The sequence below is a fragment of the Sycon ciliatum genome, chromosome 3 (assembly GCF_964019385.1).
Source record: "Sycon ciliatum chromosome 3, ocSycCili1.1, whole genome shotgun sequence".
Lineage (NCBI taxonomy): Eukaryota > Metazoa > Porifera > Calcarea > Leucosolenida > Sycettidae > Sycon > Sycon ciliatum.
The window spans coordinates 35,927,399-35,948,998 of NC_088645.1; the positions used below are offsets into that span (position 1 = coordinate 35,927,399).

The 21,600-nt window shown below is 47.7% G+C and overlaps 1 protein-coding gene across 1 annotated transcript in view; it reads right to left on the bottom strand.

Annotated features, from left to right (window-relative positions):
• Positions 1 to 21,600, bottom strand: part of LOC135812088 (fibrillin-2-like) — a 160,228-nt gene that overhangs the window by 27,977 nt on the left and 110,651 nt on the right. Inside the window, exons 29-33 of the mRNA XM_065325417.1 lie at positions 19,898 to 20,059; positions 16,615 to 16,740; positions 10,963 to 11,088; positions 9,068 to 9,229; positions 3,463 to 3,588 (exon numbers count right to left, since the gene is read on the bottom strand). Coding sequence (XP_065181489.1) covers positions 3,463 to 3,588; positions 9,068 to 9,229; positions 10,963 to 11,088; positions 16,615 to 16,740; positions 19,898 to 20,059 — 702 coding nt within the window. The remainder of the gene's footprint in view (positions 1 to 3,462; positions 3,589 to 9,067; positions 9,230 to 10,962; positions 11,089 to 16,614; positions 16,741 to 19,897; positions 20,060 to 21,600) is intronic.

The window sequence follows — 21,600 nt, forward strand, 5'->3', positions numbered from 1 at the left end:
CATGCTAGTCTGGATAGGTGCTTCTCAGACGGTGCTGGCCCAACTTGATGCTGTACAGCGGAGAGCCCTGCATCTGATCGGCGAAGGCGCATATCTGCCAAGCCTCGAACTCCGGCGCAAAGTGGCTGCTCTCTGCTATCTCTACAAAATCCACTACCTGACAGGCCCACAGATGCTAACCCGAATGCTGCCCCCCCCCCAAGCAGTAGCAGACCACGACCAACATCCTGCCAACACCAGGCAGCAGGCGCGGGTGGCGGCCGGCCACCGCTACCGGCTGCAGTCTGATATCCCAGCCAATTCTCGCAACAACATCCGCCGGTCGTTCCCTGAAGGAGTGCTGGACACCTGGAACCAGTTGCCTTGCCAACACCTCCTGGATCAGCCCGACCAGAAGAGGATGCAGTCCTTCAAGTGCAGCGTCCACCGATTCCTGCGCTCAAGCCACTGGGACTGGGCGACCGACCGGCTGTAGGGACTCGGCGTGGTGGTTTGTGGACGGTACTGTGAGAGAGTGAGTCTGTGCACAAATATTATGTATGACCATGCATCTGTGTGCATGTGCACGTGTGTGTGTGTGTGTGTGTGTGTGTGTGTGTGTGTGTGTGTGTGTGTGTGTGCGTGTGTGTGTGTGTGTGTGTCCCATATGGTGCAGTGGTATGTGCAGCGATTTCCAATCGATAGATTGCGGGTTCGATTCCCGACGATTATGGTCACACACGTCTTTCTTCTCTTTCTCAGACTCTTCCTGACTTTTCTTTCATTCTCCTGGGTGGTTACCAACAGCCAGTGCATGCCGGAGTATGTGGTGTGATGTGTGTGCGGGGAAAAAAAAATGAAAAGACCAAAAATTAGGGATTCACTGGCCAGAAAATGTCACTCCAAATAGCTGTATGGTGTAGACCAGGCTGAATAGTGACGGTCAATTCTTCAGCCTTGCAAGCTGTTGAATGGTGTAATCCCAGCACAAGTTGCTATGGCTTCTGCCGTAGCATTGCTATCATCGCCTCCGGCGATGGGCGTCAAAGGTCAGGTGTGTGTGTGTGTGTGTGTGTGTGTGTGTGTGTATGTGTGTGTGTGTGTGTACATGGTTGGTATGTGGTGTTTATGTGAGCGTATGATAATAATCTCTTTAATAATATTGGTGTATCGTAAACCGACATTCACCGGACAATACATTTCCTATGACTCGTACTGTTCATCTAATTATAAAGTCAACTTAGTAAATAATCTCGTGGATCGCGCCAAACGGATCTGTTCACCTTGTAAACTCAGTGGTGAGCTCGAATTTCTCCGTTCAGTTTTCACCAAAAACGGATACCCAGGCGACATGTTGGCAAAACTATTGTCTACAGCCCCCACGCCGAAACATGAATTGATAGGGCCTGCTCGTTGTCCTGTCTTTTTGTGCTTACCATGGAAGGGCAAGAAGTCTGACAATGTGAGTCGTGAAGTTCGTGCGATCATCAAACAAACCTACTATGCGGTACACTTCATACCCGTCTACACAACGATGCGTTCGTTCACGGTGTTGAAGGACGTCCTACCAATCCATCATTTAAGTCATGTAATCTACAACTTTGAATGCCGGAATTGTGCTAGCCGGTATGTTGGTAGGACTGTTCAGCACCTGAGCGAACGCATCAAGCAACACACTCCTTTACACATTATCCCACGTAGCGCACAACTGGAGCGTCCCACGCGGGGAAGACCCCGTAAACAACCACTACATCCGCCAACACAGGACCTAGCGTCTCACTCGACAAGTCCACCATTGGCTCCCGTGGCCATGACCAAGTCACTCCCTCCACCAGCGGAGGTGGATGTGGCTTTGGCGACGCCACGTGTGTTGCATGCAGACACATTTGCATCAGCATCGCTTGCTGCATCACTGGCAGAGACGACAACAATACCTACCTCAATATCAACGAGACCCAGAAGAACAACTGCTAATTACACCATGACCTATTTCAGTACGGAAGTACCGAGCCAACGGAATACACAACAGGAACGTGAGACGAGGGATGGGAGGAGACGGGACCTGATTGCTCCGAGGCAGGAAGTCGTTGAGGAGGATTCGGCAAGTGAGTCCAGTGATTCCGGTGAGTGTGAGAGCGAGAATGATCGTGTGAGTAAGAGTGGGTGCGAGCGTGTGTTTTCTAGTAGGAAGTCATCAGTGTATAAGCATCTTGCATCTCGTCCTGATTGCTGTAAGGTTTATTCTGATTCTTCTTTTTCTGTTTTGTGCCGTGCTCGTCATGGTTATAAGTTGCAGTTGAGTGTGTTAGAAGCCGTTTGTCAACGTATTCATAAGCCTAATCTGTGTGTCCAGAAGGACAGCATTATTCGTTTGAAATTGTTTTAGAAGCAACTTGTTCTGTCTGTTTGGCTCTGGTTGGCCATGGTGTCATATCTTGTGTCACAGTATACTAGTAGTCCTTACAAGTTCGTTAAGTGCTTTCGCAGTTTTTCCTGTTATTACCTTAGTGCTAGGATTATCATTTTCATAGGTGTTGTTTCTTCTCACTCCATTTCTCTTTATTAGTATCTTTCTGGATTGTTTTTCATTAGTACAACGTAGCTTCCTGAGGAGTGTTGTGCGAAAACTAGTTCGAAGTACAATTTTTTGTTCATCATTTCTTCCATATCACATTTTTTCTTTCTTCCATGTTCTTCACTGCCTTCGTATCCACTCGTTTTTTGAATACAATAAAAGCCTTTGTGAAAATGTCGGTTCAGCTCGTTCTGTTGATCGCAATTCTAAAACTATTGTCGCCTCGACGCCTATTTAATAATATTAATATCTTTATTTCAAGATTACCCAACGCCGGCGAACGCCTATCAGTTTGATCTCCTATTTGAACATGCGCATACTTCAGTATGTGTGTGTGTATGATGTGCCCTAGCTCACTTATAATAATGTTATACACGTAGATCATGTCCATGATGCCTTTCCTCTGCGCAGGTTCACCGCACTATTGTTTTTAAGATTAACATAATAATTACTTCGGCATTTGCATTACATACTATGATCACGCTGGCTCCATCCCTTATTTCCTAAGCTACCACCCCCTCCCCTCCCCCCTCCTGTCACAATGCGCGGCACAACATCCCTCCGCCGGTGCCGACGTTCCGGTAGCTCCAGGTGGCACTGTGGCATCCACTGTTGAGGCACACACATGCCGGACCAAGCCACCGCGGCTTCTCAGCTACCGCCCACACCGCCCGCACTGACTGGCGCCCCGCTGCTCAGACACAGGCCGCGCACGCTCCTCCAGACACTTATGCCGAGCCATGTCTCCATTCCGTGCAAAATCCCGTCCGCATACCGTACATACCACTCGGGGCGGAGGCTCAGGCGCATTGTCAGGCTCACACACCCACATATACAGTAAAGATCCACAGGACACATTAGAACGTGTTCTTGCCCGAAGACACGCACGGCTTGAGCAAGTGACTAACCTTCACAGCGTGTCGGCAGAGATATATTCTTGCGATAGCCGAGAGGGCAGCATTGGTACGTTCCCACGTCATTGACACATCTACTCAGCTCACAGGGGAGTGGTTGTACATTGCATTCATCTATATCTGTGACACCGAACATTAAGGACAATTAAGGCTTGTTTGCTTCAACTTCTTCAAGTTTCATGCTCTCGCAATCATCAGGCAACATGAGGATGGGGTGCCGACCATGCTGGTGTATAATAATAATAATAATATTATGCCAGGAGAGGGTGGGCATGGGTCTTGTAGCGCTGCATGAAAAGCTGTGTGAGAATGTGGGGGCTCGAGTCTATAGGTTTCAGGGCTAGCAGTGCTATGTTTCGCAGGAGCCATGTAATTTCGATATATTGACTTCAGTAGTAAGTCATGCTCGATTGTAAGTCGCACCCCCTTTTTTTACCCTCAGTGAATTTTAGTGTAAAAAGGTATGACTTACCGTTAAGTCTGGTATAAAAGCTGCGGCTTCTATGACTTTCTTGGTGACATTTTGCAGGCTTCTATATGAGACAGGTATTTCTATTGTATGTCAACACTAAAACCAGGCTTATGTGTGATTTGACGGGCCCAAAATTGCGGCTTCTATTCGAGGCCAGGTGCAGCTTTTAGACAAGACTTCGGGGAACTCTGGGCAGCCCAAAAGTGACAGAATACGGTAATAGTCGACATTCTTAGTTGCCTTGGGACATAGTTTATGCACATTTTTGCTGCGCTTGCCATCCCCTCATAGGTCCTACCATAACCTTGAACCTGGAGCTGGAAGGCTGTTGGTTTGCGCAATGGAGATGTGTTCGAGCTAGGTTAAGGCCCTTCAATTTTTTTACTATCAAATGCAAAATTGAACTCGGGTACAGAGCCAAACGTAAATGACATTGTAAAAGAGGTTTGCGCACTGGAGATGTGTGAGAGCTAGGTGTCAGGTCACTGAATGGCACAGTAACGTGTCAGTTTTGTGCCTGTTTATTGCACTTTCTGACTGTGCATTATCTTGGATACTGAGCCAATAAAATTATTATAATCAAAATAGAAGAAATCACATGGAAACGAGCTATGAAGCAACTATCCACGACTGTAACAATATAATAATCAGTCAGAAAGTGCAATAACCGGGCACAAAACTGACACGTTACTGTGCCATTCAGCGACCCGAGACCTAGCTCTCACACACCTCCAGTGCGCAAACCAACAACCTTCCAGCTTGGGAAGTTCAAGGTTATTGCAAGACCAATTTTCGAGGGGAAGGTCATCTTATTATCTCGTTACAGCAGTGGACAGTTACTAGGGAGGTTTAGTTCCCACGTAACGGAAACGCGAACGTGGGTGATCCACGTAAAGTGGATGAAGGGCACCCACGTTGCAATGTTGTGTTTAGTCACACGGAACAAACAAAATCATGAAGCGAAAGGCCCAAACCTGGTCAAAGACGAAGCTACCCGGGCCTAAGAAGCTCATCCAATATTTTGATTTCGTGCTTCGGAACCTTCTTCAGCTGAGCACCCTCACAGCTCACACAATGCGCTCCATTCTGATTTTCACCCACATTCTGGCGGAACGTGGGTGAGCCTCCATACACGGTATGTCGTGAATCAGAAAACGTCTGTATGTGGGTCACTGAGTATCACGTGGTACACACACGTAAAGTACTGTTGTACATGTGGCTGCGCTTGTGTCTCTTCGTTGTACATGCGGTTGCACGTGTAGCTCTTTGTCGTACATGTGGCTGCTTTTGTGTCTCTTTGTTGTACATGCTGCTGAGTCGTGGTACATGCTGCTGCGCTGTTTTTGACTCCTGCGTACATGCGGCTGCACCGTCTTCTGTCCCCGGTGGTACACACTTGCTCGTCTTGTCCCCGTTGTACGCCTTCAATCTAATATATTCTGTTGTCTAGTCTTGTCTCAGTGTCAGTCGTCAGTCGTCCGTCAGTCGTCCGTCAGTCGTCAGTCGTTCGTTGTCAGTGTTGGTTCTTCTTTATGAGTTCCCCAGTCGCCTACTGAAATGAAGTACTCGAAGTAGAAGAAAAAGTACTCTAACAATTAAATTATTTGTGCTAGTCCTTTGTTGTGTGGCGTGGCGAGGAGCCTAGAGGTAGTTCGTTCGCGGTTCTCAAACACGAGACGACATTTGGCGCCCAACAAATCGTATCCACGACCCTGAGTTCGTCTCCATATCAGCTGTGTTTTCGTCTCCTCTTCGTGTTCTCGCCATGGCCCAGCTACTTGAGTCTCACGAACGTCCAAGCCTCTCATGAGAGCGCCTACTCAGGTGAGAATGCCTTTGTAATTGTCTACTCTGCGTAATGTGTTGCCGTAAATTGTATTCGATTTCGAATTTTTTCAAATTGTTTTGCGTTGGGTGACTCTGGTCCCGGCAGGAGGTCCGTGGAACCTTGTCCTCTTGTGCTCGAGTGTGTAGTGTATTCTAGCTGCTCGTTGTCAGTTCGCCCCGTTGTGTTCGTTGTTCCTGTGTCGCTCTGACTAGTAGATCGACTACCCTGTACTGTACGGTTGTGTGTATGAAAATTTCAAACTTCTGTTCGTGTGCTTCGCGTTCGAATCTGGAACTTGTTTTTGCTTGCTCGTCGTGAATTCAGCATGGGTAGCTTTGATCTCATCTTGTGTTGTGCACTTGTGCTTGTCACGGAGTTGCCGTCGGACTGCTCCGATATTGTGACTGTGTCGCGTGATTTGTTTGGATGTCCACCTGAACGTTCTCGAGGTGCTGCCTCGTTTGTAGTCGATCCATATTGTTTTGTTTCGTGTTTCTACCGTTTCACTAGTACTAGTAGTAGTAGTAGTAGTAGTTTCTCCATGTTCCGTGCAGAGCGTTGTCAGGCTCGATCATGCACTGTGCACCCAGTCGGAAAGCTGGTGGCTTCCGGTTTGGTGGGAGGTGTGAACTTCATGTAGGATTCTCGTTTCGGATCCAGGTTGAATTTTTTTGTGAGCGTATGGTTTTGTAATAATTGTGTTTCGGCATGTGGGTCTCTCTAGTTCGTTTGGGTGGGCGTCTGATCATGGTGAGCCACGGTCTGCCTGGTGGTCTGCAGGGATCCTGTGTTTTGTTGTATCGGTTTGCCTTGCGGGTGTTATGGTTTCCGCGTGTTGCTGGTTGGCCCTTGCGCGCCCCAGTCGGTCCCTGACAGTTTTTTTCTTCGGTTTTTTGGTTTTGCGAAGCGGATGTAGTTCCGTGTTTTTCAGGTTCAATCCCTGTGGTTTTTTCAGGTTCAATCCCTGTGGTTTTTTCAGGTTCAATCCCTGTGGTTTTTTCAGGTTCAATCCCCGTGGTTTTTTTCAGGTTAGAGACCTGTGGGTTTTCAGGGTAGCGCCCTGTGGTATTTCTTCATTATCTTTTGCGTATTGGTAACCGATTTGTTTGTGTGTCCTCAATGGTGTCCTCACTGATTAATTGCTCCTGTTTCAGTCGACGTGTTCTTCCTGACTGTTCTTCCCTTCCTTCGTGTGCTTTTCTGATTTTCGGCGATGGCTGAGATGTTTGCGTCAGTCCGTGTTTCTTTCTGTGTGTGTCTTTCTGTCTCTGTGAGCTTTCGTAGCCCCATCGGCTGCGTGATGGTTTGCTGCGTGATGGTTTTCCGGACAACTCCTGTGCTTCCAGATGCCTGGTCACCCAGTTCAACTGCCGCGGTCTTCGCAGTGCCATCGGTTTGCCTTGGCTTCGTACCAGGGCAACGTGGTTACTTCCTGGCGGCCCACGCCTGAAAGTATGGCGGTTCCCTCTATGGGTGGGCCCGGTCTGTTTTCTTTTCACACATTTGTGCCTTGGCTTTTCCCTGTTGTCCGGAGTTACGTCTCTTACTGTTTTGGCCCTGCATGTTTTGTTTCTATTCTCCTGTGTATGTTGTTCACATTTGATTTCTTTTTCTCCTGTCTTTCTTCTAATTTTGTTTTGATTGCTTCCATCCACAGGAGTGGATGTTTTTTTTTGGTGGGGGATAGTGTTGTACATGTGGCTGCGCTTGTGTCTCTTCGTTGTACATGCGGTTGCACGTGTAGCTCTTTGTCGTACATGTGGCTGCTTTTGTGTCTCTTTGTTGTACATGCTGCTGAGTCGTGGTACATGCTGCTGCGCTGTTTTTGACTCCTGCGTACATGCGGCTGCACCGTCTTCTGTCCCCGGTGGTACACACTTGCTCGTCTTGTCCCCGTTGTACGCCTTCAATCTAATATATTCTGTTGTCTAGTCTTGTCTCAGTGTCAGTCGTCAGTCGTCCGTCAGTCGTCAGTCGTTCGTTGTCAGTGTTGGTTCTTCTTTATGAGTTCCCCAGTCGCCTACTGAAATGAAGTAGAAGAAAAAGTACTCTAACAATTAAATTATTTGTGCTAGTCCTTTGTTGTGTGGCGTGGCGAGGAGCCTAGAGGTAGTTCGTTCGCGGTTCTCAAACACGAGACGACAGTACCGGCGGATTACGTGGGACTAAACTTCCCTACTCACAACTCGTAGTAACCCGTGTGTGCGCTTGCTTATTTTTTTACATTTGGCTATTGGCTCAGTACCCCGAGTTGTGTAATCCATGATTTATTCAACACCCACATCAGTGAATCATAGCAAGAAGGTACAAGAGAAGAGCTAAAGAGAAAAGAGGAAACTAAGGAGAAGTACAGGTGGAAGAGGAAAAGGAAAGAGAAGAACATTGAAAGGATCTGTAACGCAATACGGTTAATTGCCATCGCGGATAGGATAATTATTATCAACAGTACATGAAAACCAGAGTGTGCAGCTTGGGACCTTTTTTGCGGCGGAATTACGTGATTACATCATATTTTGCGCAGGTCTGAGGCGGGAAATGGCGTAGGGCGTACAACTGAGCTGCTTGGATACTGCTTCGAAGCTTGTATGCACTATAATCAGTAAAATAATGGAATCACGGAATTCCGCCGTGACAGCAACCCATCCGAGCTGCACACTCTGGTCTTCATGTACTGTAAGGCCGGGTATTAAAGTCGGGCTTATTCCAGTAGAAGCCGATGCAAGGGCTAGGATTCTATTCACATCAGGCCTCTATTCAAACCAGGTATTTCTATGTGTGTCAACACTAAAACCATGCTCACTGTAAACTGCCTAATATCCACGACGGATTAATGTTCGCTATTTTCGCGAGAAGAGAGTAACGCGAATATTAACCAGCGTGAAATCTAACTTCAACAGTGGGTGGATGTAAGTGGCCCCAGTGTTTCGCGAACTTTCACCATCGCAAACTAGCTGGTTCTAAGAAACCGCGAAAATTTAGTGACGAGAGTATTGGGCGGTTTAAGGTATGTGCCGGCCGTGTATCTTGAAAGTCAGGCTTGTATTCAAAACAGGCTTGTATTCAAAACAGGCTTGTATTCAAAACAGGCTTGTATTAAAAACAGGCTTGTATAAAAACAGGCTTGTATTCAAAACAGGCTTGTATTCAAAACAGGCTTGTATTCAAAACCGGCTTGTATTCAAAACAGGCTTGTATTCAAAACAGGCTTGTATTCAAAACAGGCTTTTTCTATTCGAGATAGGCTTTAATACAAGACACAACAGTAACGGAAATAGTAACTATACCCGAGTTGGACTAACCTGTGCAGTAAGAGTATGTCCAGTTAGTGCCATCACAGTAGATGGTTGATGGGCTGCGAGGCGCAAGACGAAAGCCCGGGAGGCAAGACACATTCTTGGCCACGTTGCTGACCCTGGTGTAGACGGTATTAGGTTGTCCTTTGAATGCACCGCAAACGTTTTCTGAAACGGAAGGAAAGAACGTTGCTCAGTGCATGAAAGCAGCGGCCAGACAGAGAGCTGCAGCCCTGCTCTGTGTTATCCACTGCTCTTTTTCCCTAGGCGATTGTATGAACAACTCAAACAGATAGAAAGGATATCCTGCTGGAGGTTCCTGGTCGTAAACCTGATTGTGAACATAGCGATTTGCAGCGAAAGAGACCCCTTGCTTTGAGGATGGCATGCGTAGGGTGTTCAGTGCAACAAGGAGGCTGCAGTGGAGCTTCCCCACCTTGAGAAAGGAAAACAGCTTAGAATAATGCCTAGAGGCATGCACAAGAACTATGTAAGTAATACAAATCGGGAGCACAACAGTAGCGATGGAAAAGGTGGCAACAACAAAATTTGCAAGTGAGGCACTAACAAGTGTGATTAAAAGATGCTGTAAAAGCCATTATTCTATTACACGAGGCGCAATTATAACAATTTCCTAAAATTGACCGGTTTACGTGTACCAAAGGTAACGATTCTCACTCATTCTCAACGCTCAATAGCAACAGTATAAGCATCGATTTCTGTAGAATATATTCTTTATTTTAACAGCAAAGGTCTCCTCTTAGAAGTTGCGACTTCGGCGGTATAAGTCATGAAGTTGATTCTTGCAACGAGGAACACACGCTTCCTGCCGAACTTGACACTTGACGGAGCACGCGAGTGTCAAGGTCGGCAGGAAGCGTGTGTTCCTCGTTAACTCGTTAGATTTAGCACTTCGTTATAAGACTTGACAGTACTGCAGCATACTAGTAGCTGACAATCAGATGCAGGACATAACAAACCAGCAACAAGAGGGACACACGAGGCGGGAACGTGGTAGCACTATCCTTTTGTCTAAACGGCCCACAGCCGTTCAACTTAGCAACCTGATGTAGAAATGTACGTGACGTTTTCATTTTCCTTCCAGAGCCACCCCGTGGCCTAAGACTAGTAAGAGGAACGACTGAAAACTCAGATAAAACGGAGCTACAAAAAGTGCAACCGTCCCCTTCAAGCACACATACACACACACATACACACACACACACACACACACACACACACACACATACACACACACATACACACACACACACACACCGTTCCTGTCCTGTCCTGTAGAGTCACTGCCGCAAAGGGGTCACGTGATCCCATCACTGGGAAAATTGAGAAGAGAGAGAGAGAGGACACGACACTCAATGACGCTCCAGGTGCATGGGTAGTCGCATCCGCTTGCCGCATATGCACACGTGGTGGAAGGCTGAGCGCTCCTCTGCTGTTGGTCTATGCGCCCCCTTGAACAGCGATGCCTGCCCCGTCCCCGGACACCGCGAAAGCAGCGACCACACCTGTCACAATGCGCGGCACAACATCCCTCCGCCGGTGCCGACGTTCCGGTAGCTCCAGGTGGCACTGTGGCATCCACCGTTGAGGCACACACATGCCGGACCAAGCCACCGCGGCTTCTCAGCTACCGCCCACACCGCCTGCACTGACTGGCGCCCCGCTGCTCAGACACAGGCCACGCACGCACCTCCAGACACTTATGCCGAGCCATGTCTCCATTCCGTGCAAAATCCCGTCCGCATACCGTACATACCACTCGGGGCGGAGGCTCAGGCGCATTGTCAGGCTCACACACCCACATATACAGTAAAGATCCACAGGACACATTAGAACGTGTTCTTGCCTGAAGACACGCACGGCTTGAGCAAGTGACTAACCTTCACAGCGTGTCGGCAGAGATATATTCTTGCGATAGCCGAGAGGGCAGCATTGGTACGTTCCCACGTCATTGACACATCTACTCAGCTCACAGGGGAGTGGTTGTACATCGCATTCATCTATATCTGTGACACAGAACATTAAGGACAATTAAGGCTTGTTTGCTTCAACTTCTTCAAGTTTCATGCTCTCGCAATCATCAGGCAACATGAGGATGGGGTGCCGACCATGCTGGTGTATAATAATAATATTATGCCAGGAGAGGGTGGGCATGGGTCTTGTAGCGCTGCATGAAAAGCTGTGTGAGAATTTGGGGGCTCGAGTCTATAGGTTTCAGGGCTAGCAGTGCTATGTTAAGCAGGAGCCATGTTGTTTCGATATATTGACTTAAGTAGTAAGTCATGCTCGATTGTAAGTCGCACCCCCGTTTTTACCCTCAGTGAATTTTAGTGTAAAAAGGTATGACTTACCGTAAAGTCTGGTATAAAAGCCGCGGCTTCTATGACTTTCTTGGTGACATTTTGCAGGCTTCTATATGAGACAGGTATTTCTATTGTATGTCAACACTAAAACCAGGCTTATGTGTGATTTGGTGGGCCCAAATGTGCGGCTTCTATTCGAGGCCAGGTGCAGCTTTTATACAAGACTTCGGGGAACTCTGGGCAGCCCAAAAGTGACAGAATACGGTAATAGTCGACATTCTTAGTTGCCTTGGGACATAGTTTATGCACATTTTTGCTGCGCTTGCCATCCCCTCATAGGTCCTACCATAACCTTGAACCTGGAGCTGGAAGGCTGTTGGTTTGCGCAATGGAGATGTGTTCGAGCTAGGTTAAGGCCCTTCAATTTTTTTACTATCAAATGCAAAATTGAACTCGGGTACAGAGCCAAACGTAAATGACATTGTAAAAGAGGTTTGCGCACTGGAGATGTGTGAGAGCTAGGTGTCAGGTCACTGAATGGCACAGTAACGTGTCAGTTTTGTGCCCGTTTATTGCACTTTCTGACTGTGCATTATCTTGGATACTGAGCCAATAAAATTATTATAATCAAAATAGAAGAAATCACATGGAAACGAGCTATGAAGCAACTATCCACGACTGTAACAATATAATAATCAGTCAGAAAGTGCAATAACCGGGCACAAAACTGACACGTTACTGTGCCATTCAGCGACCCGAGACCTAGCTCTCACACACCTCCAGTGCGCAAACCAACAACCTTCCAGCTTGGGAAGTTCAAGGTTATGGCAAGACCAATTTTCGAGGGGAAGGTCATCTTATTATCTCGTTACAGCAGTGGACAGTTACTAGGGAGGTTTAGTTCCCACGTAACGGAAACGCGAACGTGGGTGATCCACGTAAAGTGGATGAAGGGCACCCACGTTGCAATGTTGTGTTTAGTCACACGGAACAAACAAAATCATGAAGCGAAAGGCCCAAACCTGGTCAAAGACGAAGCTACCCGGGCCTAAGAAGCTCATCCAATATTTTGATTTCGTGCTTCGGAACCTTCTTCAGCTGAGCACCCTCACAGCTCACACAATGCGCTCCATTCTGATTTTCACCCACATTCTGGCGGAACGTGGGTGAGCCTCCATACACGGTATGTCGTGAATCAGAAAACGTCTGTATGTGGGTCACTGAGTATCACGTGGTACACACACGTAAAGTACCGGCGGATTACGTGGGACTAAACTTCCCTACTCACAACTCGTAGTAACCCGTGTGTGTGCTTGCTTATTTTTTTACTTCCTCCGTTAACAAAAACTTTGTGATGGATTTTTGGAGGATTGGTTACACTGGTTACGCGTGCAAACTGCTATGAAAAGAGTTACGATTACTTCCTTTGCTTTCACTGGCATGCCATGAAAGCGACACAATGTTAGGAAGCCGACTATTCACAACAAACCGAGCGGAATCGATGGTTGCGCTGTTGCCACACAGTTGATGACAGCCATTACGAGTGGAAGTGAAATTCTCCTTCTTCGAGAACATAATGAGTTGCTTGGCCTCTCTAGCTCTCAGTTTGAGAATGATCGAGAGCCATGGCAAGGAGCAAGAAGAGCATCAAGAGCATAGCTGCTCAAGTCGTCAAACGACCAGCTGCGACGAAGACACCAACAAAGAAACGCACAGGACGCCAGGATATCAAAACTCCGCAACGAAAGGATGTGGCTCTTCGTGCTGAGGAGATCACTCGTAGAGGTGCTTTGACAAAGGCAGCGTTCGCTCAGCTCAAGGAGGACTTTCCGGACCAGAACCTGAAATGGAACTTCGTTCGTAAGCAGCTACTGTTCTATCGAGAGCAAAAGCAACAGAAAGTGCCAACTGCAGCCATGGAGTGGGGACGCAAACGAAAGCATTGCGGGCGTGAACCAATCAAGTTCACACCTGAAGTGGCACAAGCGCTAATCAAGATCAACAACGAGCACTGGGGTCAGCTCTCTTTCAAGCGTCTTGCTGGTAAACTAGGCGAGCAGGGAACTAAAGCATCGCCAGTAACAGTCCGCAAGTGGTGCAGAGAGTTGGGAATGGTTCGGAGGAGGCGACATATCAAGCCCAAACTAACTCTGACTCACCGCGTGAATCGACTGCAGTTTGTTCTGAGTCAGATCGACAAGCGCTCTGCAAAATTCACCAATCTCGAAGACATCGTTCATGGCGATGAGAAGTGGTTCCTACTGATGAAGGATGGCCAGGTGAGCCGTGTCTTCCCGGACAAAGACGGCAAGTATCAAGTCCCTGCAGCGCCGAAGCTCTATCACAAGTCAAGGACACCGAAAATCATGTTCCTTGCAGTGTGTGCCAAGCCTCGCAGTGAGTACGGCTTCGACGGGCGCATTGGCCTTTGGAGCTTCACGCTTGAACGCCCAGCGAAGCGCAGTGACATCCGTACAGGAACTGTAATGGGCGAAACAATGATGCTGCAGGATGTGACCGTGGACGCGAAAGCCTACCATGAGAAGCTCATCACAAAAGGTGGCGTGTTTGATGCGATGAGAACGCGCATGTGGTGGTTCCACAAGGATGCGAGATACCGTACGGAGGATGGTGTACGCGTTCCATGTGGGTCACTCGTGTCTGGCAAGTGGAAGTTCACCAAGACTGGTACACGCTGCCCAGAGGCCGGTGAAGTGCTGCACTATCAGCACGATGGAGCAAGACCACACACTGAGCGCGTGAACACGCAGCTGTTTCGATCCCACGGCGCAATGAAAGGGTTGCGGATTCAAGTTCTTGTTCAGCCGGCACAAAGCCCTGATTTGAATGTCGACGACCTCGCATTCTTCAGGAGTCTGCAGACCGACGTGAGTCTCGTAGCCAAGGAAAATCGGCGGGACTTGCTAGCCGCTGTCACTCAGTGCTGGGAGGATTATCCGGCCGATAAAATGGAATCGGTTTGGCTCTGCCTGTACGCCTCATTTCTCGGAGTTCTTGAAAGTGGAGGTGGCAACGAGTATATTCGCCACCGCGGATTACGAAGCTTGAAAGCTAGTGGCGGGGATGTCACCACAGTTCAGCGGAGTACAATCAAAGAGGCCGAGAAAAAGCTGAAAGAGCAGAAGAATCGACTCGAGCGGGATGAATACTCGAGTGCATCAGACGACGACAGCGATGAAAATGAGTCGAGCGAAAGCGACTCAGAATGAACTCTTTGCTCATGCCACCAAGCGTTCCACTTGTAGATATGTTGTACATAAGCTGAACTACCTTCGTTATGTGATTTATAGTCCATACAAACTGTTTTTGACCTGTTCCAAGAGTTTGTATTTCCATCAAAATCCATCACGAAGTTTTTGTTAACGGAGGAAGTACATTTGGCTATTGGCTCAGTACCCCGAGTTGTGTAATCCATGATTTATTCAACACCCACATCAGTGAATCATAGGTACAAGAGAAGAGCTAAAGAGAAAAGAGGTAACTAAGGAGAAGTACAGGTGGAAGAGGAAAAGGAAAGAGAAGAACATTGAAAGGATCTGTAGCGCAATACGGTTAATTGCCATCGCGGATAGGATAATTATTATCAACAGTACATGAAAACCAGAGTGTGCAGTTTGGGACCTTTTTTGCGGCGGAATTCCGTGATTACATCATATTTTGCGCAGATCTGAGGCGGGAAATGGCGTAGGGCGTACAACTGAGCTGCTTGGATACTGCTTCGAAGCTTGTATGCACTATAATCAGTAAAATAATGTAATCACGGAATTCCGCCGTGACAGCAACCCATCCGAGCTGCACACTCTGGTCTTCATGTACTGTAAGGCCGGGTATTAAAGTCGGGCTTATTCCAGTAGAAGCCGATGTAAGGGCTAGGATTCTATTCACATCAGGCTTCTATTCAAACCAGGTATTTCTATGTGTGTCAACACTAAAACCATGCTCACTGTAAACTGCCTAATATCCACGACGGATTAATGTTCGCTGTTTTCGCGAGAAGAGAGTAACGCGAATATTAACCAGCGTGAAATCTAACTTCAACAGTGGGTGGATGTTAGTGGCCCCAGTGTTTCGCGAACTTTTACCATCGCAAACTCGCTGGTTCTAAGAAGTCCACCGCGCTCGAACTGAAATTGCAGGATCAAACAATTTCCCACTCGTCGTCAGGCAGCGTACCTCTTCTCCCCGCATCACCAACAATCTCCAGCAACCGTCTCCACTCACAGCTCATGCCTCTGCCACCACTGTACTCCGAGCTTCTCAGTTTGTAACCATTCGGGGGTCAGCTACACCACCGCGAATGGAGAGACGAGGACGACAACGGTCGTGACAGAAAAGACACTGCCCTGGCGACCGCGTCGCGGAACCCTCGCCCCAGCAAATTCAGAAACACGCCAGGGGCGACTCTGGTGGACCCAGAGCCACCCCGTGGCCTAAGACTAGTAAGAGGAACGACTGAAAACTCAGATAAAACGGAGCTACAAAAAGTGCAACCGTCCCCTTCAAGCACACACACACATACACACACACACACACACACACATACACATACACACACACATACACATAGACACACACACACACACCGTTCCTGTCCTGTCCTGTAGAGTCACTGCCGCAAAGGGGTCACGTGATCCCATCACTGGGAAACTTGAGAAGAGAGAGAGAGAGAGGACACGACGCTCGATGACGCTCCAGGTGCATGGGTAGTCGCATCCGCTTGCCGCATATGCACACGTGCTGGAAGGCTGAGCGCTCCTCTGCTGTTGGTCTATGCGCCCCCTTGAACAGCGATGCCTGCCCCGTCCCCGGACACCGCGAAAGCAGCGACCACACCTGTCACAATGCGCGGCACAACATCCCTCCGCCGGTGCCGACGTTCCGGTAGCTCCAGGTGGCACTGTGGCATCCACTGTTGAGGCACACACATGCCGGACCAAGCCACCGCGGCTTCTCAGCTACCGCCCACACCGCCCGCACTGACTGGCGCCCCGCTGCTCAGACACAGGCCGCGCACGCTCCTCCAGACACTTATGCCGAGCCATGTCTCCATTCCGTGCAAAATCCCGTCCGCATACCGTACATACCACTCGGGGCGGAGGCTCAGGCGCATTGTCAGGCTCACACACCCACATATACAGTAAAGATCCACAGGACACATTAGAACGTGTTCTTGCCCGAAGACACGCACGGCTTGAGCAAGTGACTAACCTTCACAGCGTGTCGGCAGAGATATATTCTTGCGATAGCCGAGAGGGCAGCATTGGTACGTTCCCACGTCATTGACACATCTACTCAGCTCACAGGGGAGTGGTTGTACATCGCATTCATCTATATCTGTGACACAGAACAGTAAGGACAATTAAGGCTTGTTTGCTTCAACTTCTTCAAGTTTCATGCTCTCGCAATCATCAGGCAACATGAGGATGGGGTGCCGACCATGCTGGTGTATAATAATAATATTATGCCAGGAGAGGGTGGGCATGGGTCTTGTAGCGCTGCATGAAAAGCTGTGTGAGAATGTGGGGGCTCGAGTCTATAGGTTTCAGGGCTAGCAGTGCTATGTTAAGCAGGAGCCATGTTGTTTCGATATATTGACTTCAGTAGTAAGTCATGCTCGATTGTAAGTCGCACCCCCTTTTTTTACCCTCAGTGAATTTTAGTGTAAAAAGGTATGACTTACCGTAAAGTCTTGTATAAAAGCCGCGGCTTCTATGACTTTCTTGGTGACATTTTGCAGGCTTCTATATGAGACAGGTATTTCTATTGTATGTCAACACTAAAACCAGGCTTATGTGTGATTTGACGGGCCCAAAATTGCGGCTTCTATTCGAGGCCAGGTGCAGCTTTTATACAAGACTTCGGGGAACTCTGGGCAGCCCAAAAGTGACAGAATACGGTAATAGTCGACATTCTTAGTTGCCTTGGGACATGGTTTATGCACATTTTTGCTGCGCTTGCCATCCCCTCATAGGTCCTACCATAACCTTGAAACTGGAGCTGGAAGGCTGGTGGTTTGCGCAATGTAGATGTGTTCGAACTAGGTTAAGGCCCTTCAATTTTTTTACTATCAAATGCAAAATTGAACTCGGGTACAGAGCCAAACATAAATGACATTGTAAAAGAGGTTTGCGCACTGGAGATGTGTGAGAGCTAGGTGTCAGGTCACTGAATGGCACAGTAACGTGTCAGTTTTGTGCCCGTTTATTGCACTTTCTGACTGCGCATTATCTTGGATACCGAGCCAATAAAATTATTATAATCAAAATAGAAGAAATCACATGGAAACGAGCTATGAAGCAACTATCCACGACTGTAACAATATAATAATCAGTCAGAAAGTGCAATAACCGGGCACAAAACTGACACGTTACTGTGCCATTCAGCGACCCGAGACCTAGCTCTCACACACCTCCAGTGCGCAAACCAACAACCTTCCAGCTTGGGAAGTTCAAGGTTATGGCAAGACCAATTTTCGAGGGGAAGGTCATCTCATTATCTCGTTACAGCAGTGGACAGTTACTAGGGAGGTTTAGTTCCCACGTAACGGAAACGCGAACGTGGGTGATCCACGTAAAGTGGATGAAGGGCACCCACGTTGCAATGTTGTGTTTAGTCACACGGAACAAACAAAATCATGAAGCGAAAGGCCCAAACCTGGTCAAAGACGAAGCTACCCGGGCCTAAGAAGCTCATCCAATATTTTGATTTCGTGCTTCGGAACCTTCTTCAGCTGAGCACCCTCACAGCTCACACAATGCGCTCCATTCTGATTTTCACCCACATTCTGGCGGAACGTGGGTGAGCCTCCATACACGGTATGTCGTGAATCAGAAAACGTCTGTATGTGGGTCACTGAGTATCACGTGGTACACACACGTAAAGTACTGTTGTACATGTGGCTGCGCTTGTGTCTCTTCGTTGTACATGCGGTTGCACGTGTAGCTCTTTGTCGTACATGTGGCTGCTTTTGTGTCTCTTTGTTGTACATGCTGCTGAGTCGTGGTACATGCTGCTGCGCTGTTTTTGACTCCTGCGTACATGCGGCTGCACCGTCTTCTGTCCCCGGTGGTACACACTTGCTCGTCTTGTCCCCGTTGTACGCCTTCAATCTAATATATTCTGTTGTCTAGTCTTGTCTCAGTGTCAGTCGTCAGTCGTCCGTCAGTCGTCAGTCGTCAGTCGTTCGTTGTCAGTGTTGGTTCTTCTTTATGAGTTCCCCAGTCGCCTACTGAAATGAAGTACTCGAAGTAGAAGAAAAAGTACTCTAACAATTAAATTATTTGTGCTAGTCCTTTGTTGTGTGGCGTGGCGAGGAGCCTAGAGGTAGTTCGTTCGCGGTTCTCAAACACGAGACGACAGTACCGGCGGATTACGTGGGACTAAACTTCCCTACTCACGTAGTAACCGTGTGTGTGCTTGCTTATTTTTTTACATTTGGCTATTGGCTCAGTACCCCGAGTTGTGTAATCCATGATTTATTCAACGCCCAGATCAGTGAATCATAGCAAGAAGGTACAAGAGAAGAGCTAAAGAGAAAAGAGGAAACTAAGGAGAAGTACAGGTGGAAGAGGAAAAGGAAAGAGAAGAACATTGAAAGGATCTGTAACGCAATACGGTTAATTGCCATCGCGGATAGGATAATTATTATCAACAGTACATGAAAACCAGAGTGTGCAGCTTGGGACCTTTTTTGCGGCGGAATTCCGTGATTACATCATATTTTGCGCAGGTCTGAGGCGGGAAATGGCGTAGGGCGTACAACTGAGCTGCTTGGATACTGCTTCGAAGCTTGTATGCACTATAATCAGTAAAATAATGGAATCACGGAATTCCGCCGTGACAGCAACCCATCCGAGCTGCACACTCTGGTCTTCATGTACTGTAAGGCCGGGTATTAAAGTCGGGCTTATTCCAGTAGAAGCCGATGTAAGGGCTAGGATTCTATTCACATCAGGCTTCTATTCAAACCAGGTATTTCTATGTGTGTCAACACTAAAACCATGCTCACTGTAAACTGCCTAATATCCACGACGGATTAATGTTCGCTGTTTTCGCGAGAAGAGAGTAACGCGAATATTAACCAGCGTGAAATCTAACTTCAACAGTGGGTGGATGTAAGTGGCCCCAGTGTTTCGCGAACTTTCACCATCGCAAACTAGCTGGTTCTAAGAAACCGCGAAAATTTAGTGACGAGAGTATTGGGCGGTTTAAGGTATGTGCCGGCCGTGTATCTTGAAAGTCAGGCTTGTATTCAAAACAGGCTTGTATTCAAAACAGGCTTCTATTCAAAACAGGCTTGTATTCAAAACAGGCTTGTATTCAAAACAGGCTTGTATTCAAAACCGGCTTGTATTCAAAACCGACTTGTATTCAAAACAGGCTTGTATTCAAAACAGGCTTGTATTCAAAACAGGCTTTTTCTATTCGAGATACGCTTTAATACAAGACACAACAGTAACGGAAATAGTAACTATACCCGAGTTGGACTAACCTGTGCAGTAAGAGAGTGTCCAGTTAGTGCCATCACAGTAGATGGTTGATGGGCTGCGAGGCGCAAGACGAAAGCCCGGGAGGCAAGACACATTCTTGGCCACGTTGCTGACCCTGGTGTAGACGGTATTAGGTTGTCCTTTGAATGCACCGCAAACGTTTTCTGAAACGGAAGGAAAGAACGTTGCTCAGTGCATGAAAGCAGCGGCCAGAAAGAGAGCTGCAACCCTGCTCTGTGTTATCCACTGCTCTTTTTCCCTAGGCGATTGTATGAACAACTCAAACAGATAGAAAGGATATCCTGCTGGAGGTTCCTGGTCGTAAACCTGATTGTGAACATAGCGATTTGCAGCGAAAGAGACCCCTTGCTTTGAGGATGGCATGCGTAGGGTGTTCAGTGCAACAAGGAGGCTGCAGTCGAGCTTCCCCACCTTGAGAAAGGAAAACAGCTTAGAATAATGTGTTGTACATGTGGCTGCGCTTGTGTCTCTTCGTTGTACATGCGGTTGCACGTGTAGCTCTTTGTCGTACATGTGGCTGCTTTTGTGTCTCTTTGTTGTACATGCTGCTGAGTCGTGGTACATGCTGCTGCGCTGTTTTTGACTCCTGGGTACATGCGGCTGCACCGTCTTCTGTCCCCGTTGGTACACACTTGCTTGTCTTGTCCCCGTTGTACGCCTTCACTATAATATATTCTGTTGTCTCGTCTTGTCTCCGTGTCAGTCGTCAGCCGTTCGTTGTCAGTGTTGGTTCTTCTTTATGAGTTCCCCAGTCGCCTACTGAAATGAAGTAGAAGAAAAAGTACTCTAACAATTTGCACTAGTCCTGTGTTGTGTGGGGTGGCGAGGAGCCTAGAGGTAGTTCGTTCACGGTTCTCAAACCCGTGACGACAAATGCCTAGAGGCATGCACAAGAACTATGTAAGTAATACAAATCGGGAGCACAACAGTAGCGATGGAAAAGGTGGCAACAACAAAATTTGCAAGTGAGGCACTAACAAGTGTGATTAAAAAATACTGTAAAAGCCATTATTCTATTACACGAGGCGCAATTATAACAATTTCCTAAAATTGACCGGTTTACGTGTACTTTCAAAGGTAACGATTCTCACTCAATCTCAACGCTCAATAACGACAGTATAAGCATCGATTTCTGTAGAATAGATATAATATATATTTTTTAACAGCAAAGGTCTCCTCGTAGAAGTTGCGACTTCGGCGGTATAAGTCATGAAGTTGATTCTTGCAACGAGGAACACACGCGTCCTGCCGAACTTGAGATTTGACGGAGCAGGCGGGTGTCAAGGTCGGTAGGAAGCGTGTGTTCCTCGTTAACTCGTTAGATTTAGCACTTCGTTATAAGACTTGACAGTACTGCAGCATACTAGTAGCTGACAATCAGATGCAGGACATTACAGACCAGCAACAAGAGGGACACACGAGGAGGGAACGTGGTAGCACTATCCTTTTGTCTAAACGGCCCACAGCCGTTCAACTTAGCAACCTGATGTAGAAATGTACGTGACGTTTTCATTTTCCTTCCAGAGCCACCCCGTGGCCTAAGACTAGTAAGAGGAACGACTAAAAACTCAGATGAAACGGAGCTACAAAAAGTGCAACCGCCCCCTTCAAGCACACACACACACATACACACACACACACACACACACATACACATACACACACACATACACACACATACACA